This window comes from Habropoda laboriosa, unplaced genomic scaffold (assembly GCF_001263275.1).
Source record: "Habropoda laboriosa isolate 0110345459 unplaced genomic scaffold, ASM126327v1 scaffold243, whole genome shotgun sequence".
Lineage (NCBI taxonomy): Eukaryota > Metazoa > Arthropoda > Insecta > Hymenoptera > Apidae > Habropoda > Habropoda laboriosa.
The window spans coordinates 560,419-576,701 of NW_017100433.1; the positions used below are offsets into that span (position 1 = coordinate 560,419).

The 16,283-nt window shown below is 47.5% G+C and overlaps 1 protein-coding gene across 1 annotated transcript in view; it reads left to right on the forward strand.

The window, feature by feature from the left end:
* Positions 1-15,160, forward strand: part of LOC108575882 — a 31,264-nt gene extending 16,104 nt beyond the window's left edge. The window contains exons 4-7 of the mRNA XM_017938800.1: positions 825-965; positions 7,124-7,309; positions 14,338-14,671; positions 14,958-15,160. Of these exons, the coding sequence (XP_017794289.1) occupies positions 825-965; positions 7,124-7,309; positions 14,338-14,671; positions 14,958-15,089 (793 nt within the window). The 3' untranslated portion in view covers positions 15,090-15,160. The remainder of the gene's footprint in view (positions 1-824; positions 966-7,123; positions 7,310-14,337; positions 14,672-14,957) is intronic.
* The last annotated feature ends 1,123 nt before the right edge of the window (positions 15,161-16,283 follow it).

Below are 16,283 nucleotides of genomic sequence, written 5' to 3' on the forward strand. Positions count from 1 at the left end.
AAGGAAACCGTTCTTTTACAAAGTATCCAGTTTGAATGTGCAAGAGAATTCGAAGGCGCCGGTCGACCAGCGACCAGGGTAGAGCGACCAGCCCGAATGTTTACAATAACAGGAGCAAGCGATATCGTGCCCGAGGAGTGCGACGACGCCACGCGCATCGTAAATCAACCTTCGAGGCCCTTGGCGAGGCGCATTTGGCGACACAGCTAAAAAAAAAGGGGCTTTCCCGTCGGAAAGCCAGTCTTGGTTAGGCAGTCATACCGTGGACACCTAAGCAAGTCACCCACGCTTTACTGAATAAAAGTACATTCGCATCAAACACGTCTCAATCTTTTAATCCATCTTACAAATGTCAAGTTCCCTTGCTAAAATATTTCTTTTCAAATAAATTTCAATTACATTCGTAATACGTAGAAGTTGAATGAACAAAACTGACAGAATTTGCAAGATTTTCAGTTTGATGCTACCGTTCTACACAAAGCACAAGATAGTTCTAATCTCGACCGCGCTTGATCGCTGTAACTCGATCCCTCGATCGCGGGATTTCGATTTTGATATCGAACCGCCCGCTACTGCGGTTACCGAGTGTCCGATTCACTTGCTTCGAGTACCGTCACGCGATAGGAAACTGAGGTTTACGGCAACTATTTTTTTTTTCGGCGTTCTACACAGCTAACGAGATTTTTTTTCCGCCGACACTTGTTCCTCTGTTATTCTATCCCATTCATATTCCTATAAAATAAATGTTACCGTAAAGTACTGTTTTCAAACGACGACGTTTCCTAGCTTAAAGAAAGTATACGAAAAAATATGTGTAATTTTAGAGTTTCCTTTGGTTCGAGCAAGGGATCAATGGTAGAAACTCTGGTATACGAGACACCTGTCCAAGAAGAGCCGGAGATCAATCGTTTCATGGACCACAACGGACGCATACCTTCTATGATCACACCTGTACCTGATACCGAGTAAGTAAACACTTTTTCGCTCTACGCTTTGCCTATGCGTGCGTGCCGGAATTTGTCACGTCGTCTGACATGTTAAGTACCGGTATAGAATTCTCAAACACTTTTTCGTTCTTTTAACAACTCCGTGTTGACCAAAACACATGGATCGTTGCGGTACGAAGACCAGCTGGATAATACAGCTTTTCACATTTTTACATAAGTCGTCGCAAACATTTGACGTTCTCATTTGACACTTTGTTGGAACGGTAGAAGATGCGATTGAATTTTGGAGCATATCGTATCTCTCGTGTTTTGCATTCCGTGGGTAAAGTAGGAGTCGGTCGTCGCTGGAATTGTAGTTTGGTAATTTAGACACCACCACCCACGCGCGTTCCTCCTAATAGACTTCTACTTATCGCCTGGTACGATCATTATCGCGTTTGATCCGGTTAAACGACGAAGCTCACGCACGGAATGCTTAATGTCTGCTTTCGACAACGTTACCCTGTCGCCTTTAGAATCAAGTTTCACTTTTAACGCGTATAAACAGTTTCACGTGGATTTCTTTTTTCTTCTCCAATTTATCGCGACATCTCGCGCACCCTGTTCCCTGTCGTAACGATGAAATATTACAGCCAGAGGTATTTGACATATTCATACGACGAGTAATCCTTTAAGCGAAAAGTAGTACATTGACGCAAAAGGTAACGATATTGACATCATTCTCGAGGTTTTAAAATACGTTCCTACTGCCTCGGGATAAGGCATGATGTCATCCGAAGAATTTGCACATGGGAAAATACAAATTTATACCTGCGTACCTCGTAATGTATACCGGTAGGCCGCATATATTTCTTCGAATAAGTATGCGAATAAAAAAAGCACGACATCTAACGCTATCGCCTTCGAATTACCGATGAATTTTTTAAACGGAGCAAAAGACTACGTGCCGTTTACAACGAGCGCATATCGGAGTAAAAGTGTAATAATGAAAAGGTAACTTAAGATTTTGAGGGGAAAAAAAAAAAACTGTATCGATGAAAAGCCCAAGTGAAAAGAGAAAAGTACGCGAATTGGAGTTGGCTACGCATCGAACGAAACACACATTGACGAGTATATACGCGTCGAAGAATTTCGACGTTTCGCGCAAGCGACAACAGAGCGCAGCACTGCCGTAGTTTCCCCTGCGCGATATCGGCTTGGCCGTTCAGTGTGTAGCGTGACCAGGTGGAGCAAGGGAAGTCCATAAACGCAGGCGTGGTGCCCAGGATTTACGATCGATTTCGCGACTCGTACGGTTCGCCCGAGGAGTGGAAGTTTTAGTTGGTGTGGTGCTCGGGCATCGGTCAGCAACGTCGTGGTGCGTTTTCGCGAGTGTCCGTACCGCGCGTTACCGAGAGTGATATATACCGGTTGAACTCGATCGAAGAGAAAGGGAAAAAGTATTTGCATGCCAGGAGTATTTACAGGAGCTTCTCGTCATTGTTCCCGAGCCACGGCCACGGGAAGCTGACGGATTCTCATCTGTCAGGTAGGCGTTTTCCTTTCGCGTAACTGGTCGTTTAGTAAACAGACAGTGGCGTGCAACGGTTGATTCGGTAGTAAAGCATGGGCTTCACGCGAGAGGTAGAATCGTATTGCGATGAATACTTTGCGTATTGCGTCGATTGTTCGAACGTGATCGCGTCGAAAGAATCTGGCTCCCTTCGTTTCCTAACTATTTTAAGAGCAACGACGAGAGATTAGTCGCGTGCATTATTGCGCGTCCCGCGCGCTTTCAGTTTTACGCGTCGGTACAACGTTCAGTCGTTGTATCGTGCGCTACGATGGATTCTTCTTGAACAGGGCCATAAACCGAACCAACTAATGCGATAAAAGGGGAAAAAGGCGGAGGCGAGAGTGTAGTAAGATCGGCGTTACGGGGGGAGAAAATGCAAAAGAGACGAAACCACTGCTCTGGCTAGTTACCATGGCGACGAGCCATCTTGACACACTACCGACCCTTTCTTTCGAACCTTTGGATTTTCCTTTTGTTGAACCGGTATACCTCCACTCGAGCAGGTAACGTTTTCGCGTTAACCTACTATCCTTCCCTCTCAACGTTCTCATCTCGTGTAAGAATTAGCCTGGTTTTTTCCCAAGTAGCCGTTCTTTCAATTATATCTCCAACTTTTCCATATGGTAATTAGAAAAATAAATTTCGCCGCATCGGAGGAACTGCTTTCTAAATTATTCCTCTGGTTTCACTCGTAAAATATCTGGTTTATTAAACTTGTGCCTCGTTGAAGAAATCGAGCATCGCGTACTGGTACGTTCTTAAGGCGTTATCGCCGATTGAAATGAAGTTGAATCTTACACTCGCGAAGATAGTGACGTTATCTTTCGTTACTTGGCTATCGTTATTTTTCTAATACATTTCTATGCTTCATCTGTATTGCAAAGTTTCGCGTACAAACTTATAAATGCAATTGAAATCTTTCGTTATGCCGATTTCACAAAAATATCCAATATATAGGTAGGTATATATGTAGAAAACGTGGCGATGTAAAAGTCAGGTTTCGCAACGCGTTCGGTGTATTATAAAAATCACTCGTCCCGAATGTTGTGCAACAATCGAACGTTTTTAGGCTTTCACGGGCCCCAGGTTCCGATCGTTTGTACTCTGCGCGCACTTTCGTAACGGATATAAATTTAAAGCGCGATATCGAAGCTCTACTCGGTCGGGCATGACCGGTGTGTCTAATTGCTATCACGTTTTACGGATTGAAAAGAACGGTTCTTTTCGTTGTTCCTCCGATCTCGCGACGATTCGTGAAAAGAATCGATCGGGAGGTGGGGGGAGTGTGCGTGCACGCGAGCCGGGACAAGCCGAACACAGCCGGTTTCCAACGATAAATTCCTTCCAGTTATGAATACAAATTGAAGCGGCGTGTGTGGGAGTCGCAGAAACTCTCGGCGATCCCGTTTGACTTTTCACACAGTGGTCTCGTCGCGCATAACCGGTCACATACGCTGCGTATATATCGTTACATAAATTCCTACGAACGTAAGGAGTTAAAAATACGCGACGGAACATGAGAGCAGGGACGAAACAGGCGTGTGCTGCTCCAAAATGGAAAACACCGAGTTAATCTCCGATTGGCTCTCTCCGAGCCGATAATTCGCAGCCGCGTGACGAATCCGGAATATTTACCGAGATAATCGTCCGCAGTTCGAAACCTTCTTCTACTCGACTTTCCAAACGTTTCCACGATTTTTGGCAAAGAGCACACCGCGTGGTGTACATATCCCGTCTCTATTTCCGATTCGATTTTCTCTCTGGAAACGTATAGATTTTCCACGGCATCGCTGACCGTTCCCATTTCGAACGAGCATAGAGTGCTAGACCACGCAGGGTTATAGACGCAGTGGCGCCCACGTATACACCGACTATCCGCCCCTTTGCTCGTCCCAATGATCGATGCCATTACTCTCGAGTATCGTTTCGACGCAGGAGACGCTCGTCCACGGAACTGGGTTAAAATTTCATTAACCGCGCTCTTCGATCCTTCCCTACCTAATTGGTTCGTTCTTCGTTAGTCGACGTTTCACCGACTGAGTCGGCGAATTGCTAGGTGGATTACGAAGTCGTGTAAACTCAACCGGTTCGCATTAACATTTCCAGCGTTGCTTAAGAATAGACGAACCGAACGACTAATCCTACATTTCGCAATTTTCTTTTCTACCAACGATTAGAACTGATGGTTAATCGTTCTACCTAATAACATCGAATTACTTTCGCGACAATTGGTACAGTCGCAGTACTCTGTCGGTACAGAGGGTTCATAGATAGGATGTTTGTTCACACGTTGCTAGTTCGGCGGTAAATACGAGGAACGAGCGAGTTTCGGAGAAAACCATCGAGGCGGGATGATATCACGAGCTCAAGGTCTAAACTTTAAATCGTAGTACAGTAGGTGTTTAACTGCTGGATGACGTCATGCGGCACGCTACCGTAGCAAAACGCGGCTAAACGTGGGTGTCTGTATCGTAAACATACGTATTCTTCCCCTCTCGTCGTGTGTAGAATAATGTAACGCAAAGCTGGTACACGCGTGGTGCTCGACAGCGTGCAAATAGCGTGGGTCGATTCTCTCGTTGAACGCACGTAACACTCGTGCATTATCGTCGTAAGATCGATTTCTTCGTAACCGGCTGCATCGGGATGAAAAGTCGCGTGACCGTGGCACGGTGAAACCGGTTCTTCCAGCCAGACCTCGGCTTTGCTTCTCCATCCTTTCGGTTTCTTTCGTTCTTCTTGCGTGAAACTGCAACCTTCTCTTCTCTCTCTCCTTCATTTTCACTTGGACGAAAGTCCGGAGAGCCGGAGGAGAATGCGTTTATTGTGCAAGAGGGTGTCTCGTGAGGCAAACACATCAATGAGAACCATCTTCTTCAAGTTGTTGCGTTTCGTTGGCGTAATAGCAGAGGGTGTATTTATTTGTTGGTCGGTAACCGCGATAACGTTAAGCGTTGTTTCGATTATTCCACGGTGTTATCGCGGTTTCGATAGTAGAACCGCGTGCGTTCGTCCTTCTTGTGTAACGCACGGTACCAACTAATACTCGAGGACGTCCTATTTTCCCGGAGGTTTTATCGTCCGGCGATTGAAACGAAACCGATTTGTCGATGAACGGTTTACGCCGGTGGAACGTGCACAGGCGTAACTGCACGCGCGATTAAACGCGCATCGATACGAAATATGTGTGTTACTGCAGTAGTTTACGAGCGCCATGTGCATCCGGTAAAACCAACGTCCGCGCCAATTGACTAGAAAAAAGCTGTAGAAGGTAAAACCCTGGCATCTTTACTAGAATTTTACACGATCGAGTGTTTATTCTTAGACGGAACGCGTCTTTTCGTTCCCTTTTAACACGATCACTGCCACGTTGGTCACCTCTGACCGGAGATTGATTGGAGTAATTAAAATAAAACGAACATCGTCGGCTAAAAATGTCGAACGTCTTAGCAAACTAGACGTTATTTTGAATTTCAAAAAGAAATAACTTTGTAGCGACCCTCCTGCGCTCTACCACCAGAGGGAGGGACTAACCACAGGTTCTCGCTAGTACTCGCAAAGGCTCCTATTTGTATATATACACCTTCTGACCTGAGTTCATCCAGTCCCTCCCGCGTCTAAGGCACGGGTCTCCTAGAAAGCGAACGAGTCCCACTAATTATAGAAGGCCCAGGACGAAACGCCCCTAACTCCTTCTCCTACCTAGCTTCAAGTTCGCTAGAATAATTGAGGTAAAAATGTCTTAGGCCAAAAAAAAAAAATAATACAATATTATGGTTAGAATAATGAAAATTTTCTTGTGACCTCCTTGAGCATCCTGAAACATGTAAATTCTGGCGTGGCAGTGAACGTGTTAACCACTTTTTCTCACCGTAAACGGAGATTAAGATTCTCGTCTGTTTCTGTATAAAGTTTACAGCTGATCGATAACGAGAGGAACAAGGGAAGAAAAGTGAACGAAAGTTGTTAGTTTAACGGCGAAGTGTAAAGTGGGCAGGACCTGTAGAATTTTCCATCCGACGGAGTTTCGCCGTCGAAAAATATCGATTAAACACTTTCTCCGCAATCCGTGGGGGTGCCCCTTGAAAAGTGAGAGGATCACCGTTTACGCCACGGGGTGGTTTTTCACCGGAAAACCGAATACACTCTGCGTATATACAAGTTCGCTCACGACGAGATAAAGGGCGAAGATAAGTTGAAAGGACCAACTTGATTAATCATTTCCTTCCGGCAATCTTCGATCCTAAGCGAGAACGGCACAGGTTAACGAAGTGCAACAATCCTCGGTCGAACTTGACGACGTTTTGATTTTTCCGGTATGCTTTTATTATATCCGTTTGGTTATCCAATAATCTCGCAAATTGGCAAGTGTCGGCACACCCTTTGGCACTGTGCCATTCGTGCAACACGTGAGCCCAACGAAATATGTAGCGAACTATCGGCGAGTGCAACGTCACCGAAGAAGAAAGTTAGTCACGATGAGTCGGTGCATTGAAATCGTCGTTAGTGGAAGAAGAGCGCCGAGTTGAAATTTCGCTGTTTTCTAGTAGCTTCGTATTATACCTAGTATTTACAATTATCCGACGTTACTGATAGTTCTCGTAACGTTTGCTTTTTACAGCGAAGGTAGGGAAATGGTACGTGTGTCGTTGCTAGGTCCACAACCTTCACCGACAACACCCGGCGTATTTCAGGTGCAGTCTATCACGATATCGAGGACTCAACCGATCGACATGGACACCGTTCCGGCCGAACTCCTGACCACGCACACCGAGCACACAGCCCCCGCCTATCACACGCAAATCAGGTAAGCATTATCCTTCCTCTTCTCGCCTTTCACGCCTTTCACGCCTCGACAGTTCTATACGGCTCGCTCTGTATCTGTGGCAGTAATCGCGATTATCTCCTCCGATTGTAGTCGTACTCGGGAAGATTTCGACGATAATTCGATAAGAGCTAGTCGAGTGGCGAAATATCAAATTTCGTTCTGCAACAAGTAAAAAAAAATGAGAGATTGGAACGATTATTCATTTTTAAACCAAAGGAATACACAGCGTCATAGTTACGACAATAATAGCCTGTAAGCACCACTTGAAAAAAAGAATTTTAGTCAGGTATCCCAAAAAGTATTTATTCTGTATTCCTAAGCGATTCTTAAGGATTCCGGCGTCCGTCTCGATCGACGGCTATTTCCAGAGTGTCCTTTCCGCGTCGTATCCCACGTTGCTCCGAAAAACCGTTGGAGCCCCCTCGTTCGACTTAGATTATGGGACCCTCAGGTACCCGCGCGCTTTCTCTTCCTGGGTGACAAAGTTCAGGCCACCACTTCGCCGCCGGAATCTCGCATTTCTTACGATCCTCTCTCGAGCTTTTCTCGAAGGGTTGAAGAATTATCTGTGCGAGCCTGGTCGAATGAGAGCCACTATCTTTCTTATAATTATATAGCTCCCTGCGTGCAACACCACTGAGCCCCGGTGTGGTGCTCTTAATGGACCGGAAGTGACGTACCGTCCCCTCGGTCTCTCCTCTTTTCTCCGTCTTTCTCCGGCGCGCGGCTAGTCTCTTTCTCTGCCGAACAACCGGGGGTACCATACGCTACCAATTTATTTACGATTCTTCGCGACTGTTATGCAGACGCAGAACCGCGACATCGTTAACCGAGTAACCGTTACGCATTCGCGCGTGCCTCCTCTACTGCGACGCGACCGTTTTATGAATCATTTGCTGCCCTGATAGCACAGCCCCCCCCCTTCCCTCTTTAAATCTTAATCCGTCTCGGACGTATCGTTTTACCCTGTTCGGTGTACATTTTCACAGTCTGTGAAACTGGTCGCCGCGTTGCTCTCGTATCTGGCTCGCGCGCGATTGCGAGAAGGAAAACGAAGAAGAATACACAGCTGACCAGCTGGTAAGAGAAAAAAATTGAAACGGGGGGTAAAAATACTCTCTCTCTCTCTCTCTGGAGATCGATATCTCAGGGTGCAATGCCCCGTGTGTTTCTTACGTGTATGTAGATGGGCAGAACGCGACCCTCTTACGCAAGTCTCATGCACGCATAATAGCCGTATCAGACGCTTATGCACGAGAAGGTATTACGAAGTTACCTTGACTTCGATCTATTTCGTAATTGCCGCGCGGTGCGCGCGTAGCTGCTACTCGTTCATTCCGGAGATGCGCGTTCGATCGCCGTTAGTGCAGGCCTACCGTCGGCAACAAGTGTTCACAGAGACGTTCGCAGCGCACGTTACAGGAATTATTTGCAAATTCCACCTGACCAGGTTGCAACCGTTCCACGCACGTGCACAATGAATCCTGGGAAAAATAATGATATTACGCCATCCTTTCTATTTTATACCGACGATGTAAGTTGCAGCGTTATAAATAAAGGGGAAACTTATTTTTACACGCTTAGCAGATAGTTGAGAAAAGATCAAATTGATCGTTCTTAGCGTCGAGGAGTTAAACGTGGGAAAAGAAATTAGGAAATTTGGAAAAAAGGTGGAGAGAGAGAGAGAGAGTTGCCGGTTGTAATAATTCGCGTGAAAGAATTGGAATGATTTTCACGGGTACGCGTAGTTGCGCAAAACGGTTACCGCGATGCACGCACAATGGATTCTCGTTTTCTGATTTACGCGCAATTAGCCACGAGACACCTTGCCCTGTTACGCAACCGAGCGTTTCTGCGTATTACCTGCGAATCGTCCGCGCAACCAACGAGGAAAACATTTCGGAGCAACGTCGGCAAAAGGTAACCGAAGCGCTCCGTCCAGCTGTTTCCTTTCCTATTGTCCGGCTCGTTCCACCAGTTACATCGCTATCTACCGCGCCAGCACCGGTTACATAACCCTCCTAACCTAACTTCCCTTCGAGATAAAACAATCCTTTCCTCCCTTTCTCTGTTAATCGAGTAAAGGTGTATCGGATACGAGGACTGTGTCTATTTATGTACAGACGCGAGACAGGTAAATTAGCGGAAAATCGTGGAACAATGGGGCGAAGCTTATGGTACCGGGAGATCGTCTTTTCTGTACGCGTTACAGACGAAACAGACTGCTCCGGTGGCATGATTGAAAAAGTTCCAACGACCAACACAGCTAGCAAATTCGCTTCAATGGGAGAATAAAAGGATTGGTCGCGTGCACGACGAATGGAACAATTGTCTAAATTCGCGCGGTGACTGGCTATTGTTGAAATTGCCGACTTTTCGAAGCGGCACCTCCCAACACCGACGTTGCTCTTCGGCTGATAACAGATTGAAAATTGACCGGATGAAAGTGTATTTTTTCTCGGCCGAAACGGTCACGTGCAAGGTCTGTCTCGTCCCGCTCGTCGTATCATCCGATTTCTACGTTAGAAAAGGTGGGCCCGTGGGGATATGACCGAATGGGACCCGCGTTCCTTTCCTCGTGGACGCGTGGAAGTGAAGCGATGCCAAGACAGTGTCAGGAGTGTTGTTACACGCGGTTGGTGTTGGCCGTGTCGAGAGTAGTAGGAAATAGCAGTACCGCCACCACGAGGAATACTAGGTACTAGTGGTGCTGGCGGAAGAGGAGATGCAGGGAGGGCAAGTAGGAGGGACGATCGATATAGCGTGGGTGGATGTGCAGAGGTGCGGTAGGACAGCCGCCAGTTGTGCTGTCGGCTGCATCAGCGAAGAACACGGGTGCTCTGGATCGGCGCGGCGCGGCGGTTTCGCGGTGCGCACCTTTCGCCTTCTCCTTTGTCCTATTGTGGTCCAAGTGTGTGCGTGCCTCCCTACGCGTGTGTACCGAATGGTTCCGCGCTCCTTCGATGGGGATCCCCGCCGATAGCTGCTGCCAGTGCTCGTTGCTTCCTCCACGGTCCTCCTACGCCCTCGTTGAATTTTCGGGCGATGACGGTGCGGCGGTACAGCACACGCGACCGCCAGCGGATCGTGCCAGCACGAGATCGCGATCACGTCCTCTTCTCGACGTCCCGGAACTAGCGGAATCGCTGGCTGATCTTTGCACCTTGAACACCTTCTCTCGGCCAAAATGCGAGGATCGAGGGCTTCTCTGTCGATAATCGCGTTACCCTCTGCATACCTAGCAAGTTTAGGGAAATCGGTAGTCAAGCGGTAGATAACGAAAAATTGGAAATTTCAGTGTAGGAAACGAGATCGAGGTTTCGAAACGACGGACGCGCATAGTTGGGTGCAGCCGTAGGCTCCAGAAGTGAAAATAGAAACGAACCAGCATTCTACGAGCAGCGTAGCGACGCGCGTCTTCGTGGATACCAAAGATAGAAGCGAAAAGAAAGAAGTAGAGAAGAAAAAGAAACGAGTTCCCCGAGAACCATGACCTATCTCGATCCAACGGATCCAGCTCTGTACGAAGATCGCGCGACGTTAAAGGGAGTAAAGCCGGGTGGGTCCATTCGCGAATCCACTTCCGTTACATGCTCCCTCGCTCGAATTTCGGACGTTGAAAGTTCGTCGTGTAATAGGTGCAAATTGTGTAAATTGAGCCGGAGTGCTCGATCGTGGAGAGCGGAGCGGGTCGCCACGGAGGAAATCAATTGGTGGATCGCGTCGGTGTCGCGGTGAACACACTGGCCTACATGTCTGTTTATTGGCGGCTCGCTCGAGCTTTCTCGCCTTTCTCCCCCGACGACGCAGTCGCGGAAAAGGCAACCGCAGCCTTACGCGATGCCGCAATCCTACGCACCCTTTCTCTTCTTCCGTTCTTCCGTTCTCAAATTTTCCGGCCAATGGCGAAACAACGGAGAACCACGTTTCACCTCTGTAACCGTTCAAACAGTAGCGGTGGCATCAAACGGAGAGATTGGACGATGAATTAAACGGGAGAGGCTCGTTAAGCGGTTCAATTTTCTCCGAAGAATAGAGTATCAAAGGGGTAAAGATCGCAAGTGTTCCATTGAAACGGCTGATTTCACACGTCACACGGTTCACGTACACATTCCCAGAGAATCATCGGACAAAATTACCGTCGATTCCTACTTGTAACAGCCGCTCTACGTTACGCTGCCTGCTCCGAATTGAGAATCGATAACCTTGCAATTTATTTGTTTTAACGAGAAAATAAACGACACACGTGTATACGTATGCGTCTGGATAATTTCGTATCCGAGGAATTTCGCGTAGGTGTACGGCCAGGTATATCAGCCGACTGATAGACGGCGCGCGCGAGAACTCAGCCATGACCCATATACCGACCCTAGTCGCGTCACCGTTGGCCAACCCCATCGCAACTATGGCCTGCACCCCTTCTCGTGCCGCTCGTTAATCGAGACTCTTGGAAATGTCACCGCTCCAAATAACAAATTCACCTGGGAAAATTGCGAGACGCGCTTCAACCCCCGACGCGACAGAGGGTTGCGTTACAATTTGCCTGTAGACGGTTTCGGAATATTCTCGCTTTCTACACGATACCGATGAATTATGCACAAGCAGACTCGAGGAGCTTCTTGAGCTCGAAGAGACGCGAAAGAGAACAAAACTATGCCTATTCTGTACGCGACGTTAGACTTAAACTGTGCTATTTCAATTACAAAACTGTCCTTTATATGACACGCGCGCAAAGTTTCTCGTAATAATCCAACACTTTTTTTTTTTTTTTTTATGGGAAAATACGCGCATATATTTAGCCAGAGTGTATCGAACCTGTGGTTATTTCCAACGACAGGAAGGAAACACAGCGAGGCGATCGAAGGGTCGAAGGGAAAGGGCTCGTACACGGCTTTCTTATCGCGTACAGACAGCTGAATCTGTGGAAGCCGTACATCTAGCATACCGGTTCTAAACAGAATCGGATCGATGCAGCTCGTGTCTCTCTACACCTCTTGCACAACTAATTACCGACGGAATAATAGAAATCGGTCTCGTAAAAAAGGAAATCCGCGAGATAAATTGCGCATTAGGAGTTAATTAACCGTAGGAAAGGGGGTGTATTTTCTCGTGGCGACGCGTGGAACGAGTTAAACCCCTTGTTGATAGCAGAAAAGGGGCGGAGAGAAAGGCGATAGACAAGACGGAGTAAATAGGTCGAGGACTTTGTGGAAATGGGTCAGCTTCGACTGGTGCGGATCGATGAGAGCAGCTTACGCATTTCGTTACGGACCGATCTCTCTCTGTTTGTTTGCCGTCGAGACTGCCGGCAGAGCGAGGCGTAGGTGTCTCTGTAAAAGTGTACAACGACGTTCCTCTCTTTCCAAGTCCGGTCGGAAGAATGTTTTCTCGATCGCCTGAAATAACGGGTTGCGTGGACGTTCCGCGACAAACAGAGAAGAAAGGGGGATCTAGGAGAGAGGGGCGGGACGAGCGGGAGGGCGAGGAAGGAGGAAGGACGTGGGAGAGAAAGAAAGACAGCCGGCGGTAGTTGCAAAGATCTCCCGCCACGGTTCCGCTTAAAAATAAAGTCTTACGCCGTCGCGTCGTTCGAGAGTTGGTTCGCCGCGAAATCACAGCAGAGTTCTCTCGGTGTGACAGGATCGAGGAAATACTTGCACCGGTAGGGCGAGCATCGTCGAGTGAGAGGAGTGAGAAGAAGGGAGAATGGACAGCGATCGGGATCGGTAATTAAAGACGGTCCAGGTGTGAACAGTGATAGCAGAATCGGGGTGGAAGGAGTTGGCGAGACGCGTCCGATGTTGATATCGAGAGGCGTGGATTCGCGATCGCGGGCAAAATGACGACCACCCACGGAGGCCACGTCTATTACGTGATCAAGGTGCCCAAGGAGACGGATGGCAACGAGAGGTAATAACGGATAGGCGAAGAGCGGAGCACTTTGACAGCGTCAAAGAACGATTCGCATCAGAGAGTATCGCGTGCAAGCTAATGACGCGCGGAAGATCCGAGTTTCCAAAGGCGGGCGCACCGGGGCTCTTGAACTTGCACGCTGAGCTCACCGTATCGAAATACGAACGATCACGAGTCGGGCTGGATAGCGCGCAGAACCGAGCCTCGCCGAAAGCTACGATTACCAGGCTTGTTAATGCATATAGTCGTTAGAGATACATTGCTCGCAAGCAATTGCCCTAATGACGGTATACGCGATACAGGAAAATCAAATTGTACATAGGATAAAGGGAGAAAATTGGGAAAGAAGTGTGAAAAATTCATTGCTATTCCAGGATGGTAGATGGTGGAACGTTAGTTCGCCATCAGTGACCAACTTCTCGATAGGTACATAAATAACGCGACTGCTTCCTTGTTGGGACGTGAAAGGCTCGGTTTTGTCGCCGCGTAAATCGACGACTCCTCTGTTGTCGGCGCACGACGGCGGAACTGCGGACAAACGCGATGGAATGCAATCGACGGAGATTAATCGCAGCGGGAAAAGCGAGGGAATCGGCACTCGGTTTCGCAATATCGAACATTATTAGTCTGGTTGGCGGTGGTCCAACAGTTCCGAACGAGCCTACTAACCATTTCACCTCACTTTTCCGAACCAATTGCCTCCTCTTTTCCAACCCCCCCCCCCCTTTCCCATTCAATTCTCTCTTCCTTCTTTCTCTTCACCGCTCGTAGATAGTACTTGCGCGAAACGAAATGTTTTCCTTTGAACAACGCTAAAAGGCAGATTAGAACGCTGAAACGCGATTGCGTGTGCACTCGTTATACGTGCAGCAGCAGCGAGAAGGGGAAGGAAGATAGGCTGCAATTAGGTGCAATCCGATATCGTGGCCAATGTCACGGTTAACCAGAAGTGGCAATTATAATTAAGCCTAATTTACGGTAACCTTTCCGTCTCTCGGGTGTAAGAATACCTAATCTAACCTATATGCGTATAGCTTCCTTTTTTTTCCCCTCTTTCGAACGTTCCCTCTTTAACAGGCTAAATGAATTTTCAGCACGGACAGTGGTTGGGATAATCCCTTCAGACCAGACGGCGACCTTTCGAAGGAGGCCGACGAGATAGTGGAATTGATAAAAGGTGGGAAGCCTATCACTCCGACCCCAGGCCAGACAGCTCCGCCGTTGCCAGGATGCGACAATGTTAGCAACAACGCGCAGACCGCCGTCGACCACCACGACTCCAGTTCCAGTCCCTTGCTGAAATCCTCGGCGAACTCGACGACTCGACACGCGAACGCGTCGCCGAAACCCGGACAAGAAAATGGAAACGCCCATGGCACTCCGATGAAAGCTGCGACTGCCAACAGTCAGCAGCCTGTTAAGGAAAAGGTGAGGTGTATCTAGGATTTTTCTTACTCTTCCGAAACTTTCGATGTCTTTCGTCTTCTTCTTCCACGTACGTACATTTTAGGCGAATCTTTGAAATTCCACGTCTGACCTAGTATCCGAGAAAAGAAAGAAAAACTATCTTTGCACGCTTACACAGCTGGGATTAAGTCGTAGTGGTAAAGAGGGATTGCAACGTATACCCCGGCCAGAGTGACGCGAATGTCAGCTAATCGATTTGAAGGGCACTCGATGGAAAGAGTAACAAAACGTTCTTAAATCTGTACAGGTTGCCGCGTCGTCGAGAGCAGCTACCGTAGAAGTGGCTAGAATGACGGCGCAGGGACCGGGCGACGCTTCGCAGGTCGAACACGTCACCTTAAAGAAGAAACGTAAATGTAAATGTTGTCTTCTGCAGTAATGGCGAAGCGGAAGAAGAAGAAGAAGAAGAAGAAGAAGAAGAAGAAGAAGAAGAAGAAGAAGAAGAAGGAGAAGAAGAAGAAGAAGAAGGGGAAGAAGAAAAGGGAAGAAAAGAAGAAGGAGAAGAAGAAGCAATCGAGCGAGCGAGCAAGCTATACCATATGGATGTCTCGGCAGTCGAACGAGATTTCTCCGTCGTTTGGAGGATGCATCGTCGCCAACCGCGAAATGCTCGCAAACATGGTCGTGTGTGCCGTGGAAAACGTAATTCCTCCTGTCGCGTCCTATTCTACTAGGATCGAATTCTCCGGAGGAAGACGAAGAGAAACCGCGTGAACGTGTCCCGTTCTGTTTAACGAAAACAGGTTCGCGAATATTCCCCTACGGTGAACGATGCGAGCTGTTCGCGTCGATCGTCGAGAAGAAATCGCCTGGAAACCTCTGAAGATGTTCGCGAGCGTTGGTTATTGTCGATACGAATATGAAAAAAAAAAAAAAAAGGAATCCGGATACCGTATGGGTGTAACGACTAGTAACGACATCAAGCGGTATCCAATCGACGCGACGACAGTGCAAGATACCTGAATGCGCGTGAAAACACCGAGCCTCTTGATAGCCTTTCAGAGAAGACAGTGGAGTGTCTATAAGAGTAAACAGACTATATAAAAGGAGAACTGTCAAAATTATCGTGATTTCAAGAATGTGTCCGCGCGTCCGTTGCGCTAGGACGATGACGGTGAGAGCATGAAAAACAAGAGTCGCAGTTGCACAGAATGTTTAAAACAAACTTATCGAGTTTACCAGAATGCTATTACTTCGTTGGACATCGATATAATATTATTATGTAGATTCATAGACTCTCGTTTTTACTAAAGACAAAAGAAACAAAAAAAAAAAGGAAAAAAAGAAGAAGAAAAGCAGAAAGAAACTTCTATAGGGCAGAACTTTTACGAAATTTTTTAACATCGCATAGAATCTTGCGCGATTAAAAGTTTTCCGTACGATCGTGAGAGAGGTGCAACTCTGTAAAGAAAAAAAGAAAAAACTTGAGAAGCCGGCCGTATTTTCTTCTCGCGACTAATTGTAACCATGAGAACGCGTTAGAATTTTCTCTCTCGATTTGCGGAGAAGATAATCGTCACACTGTATATCGAACCGCTTTATACTTTCGACACACATCTTTTCCATTCAGTTG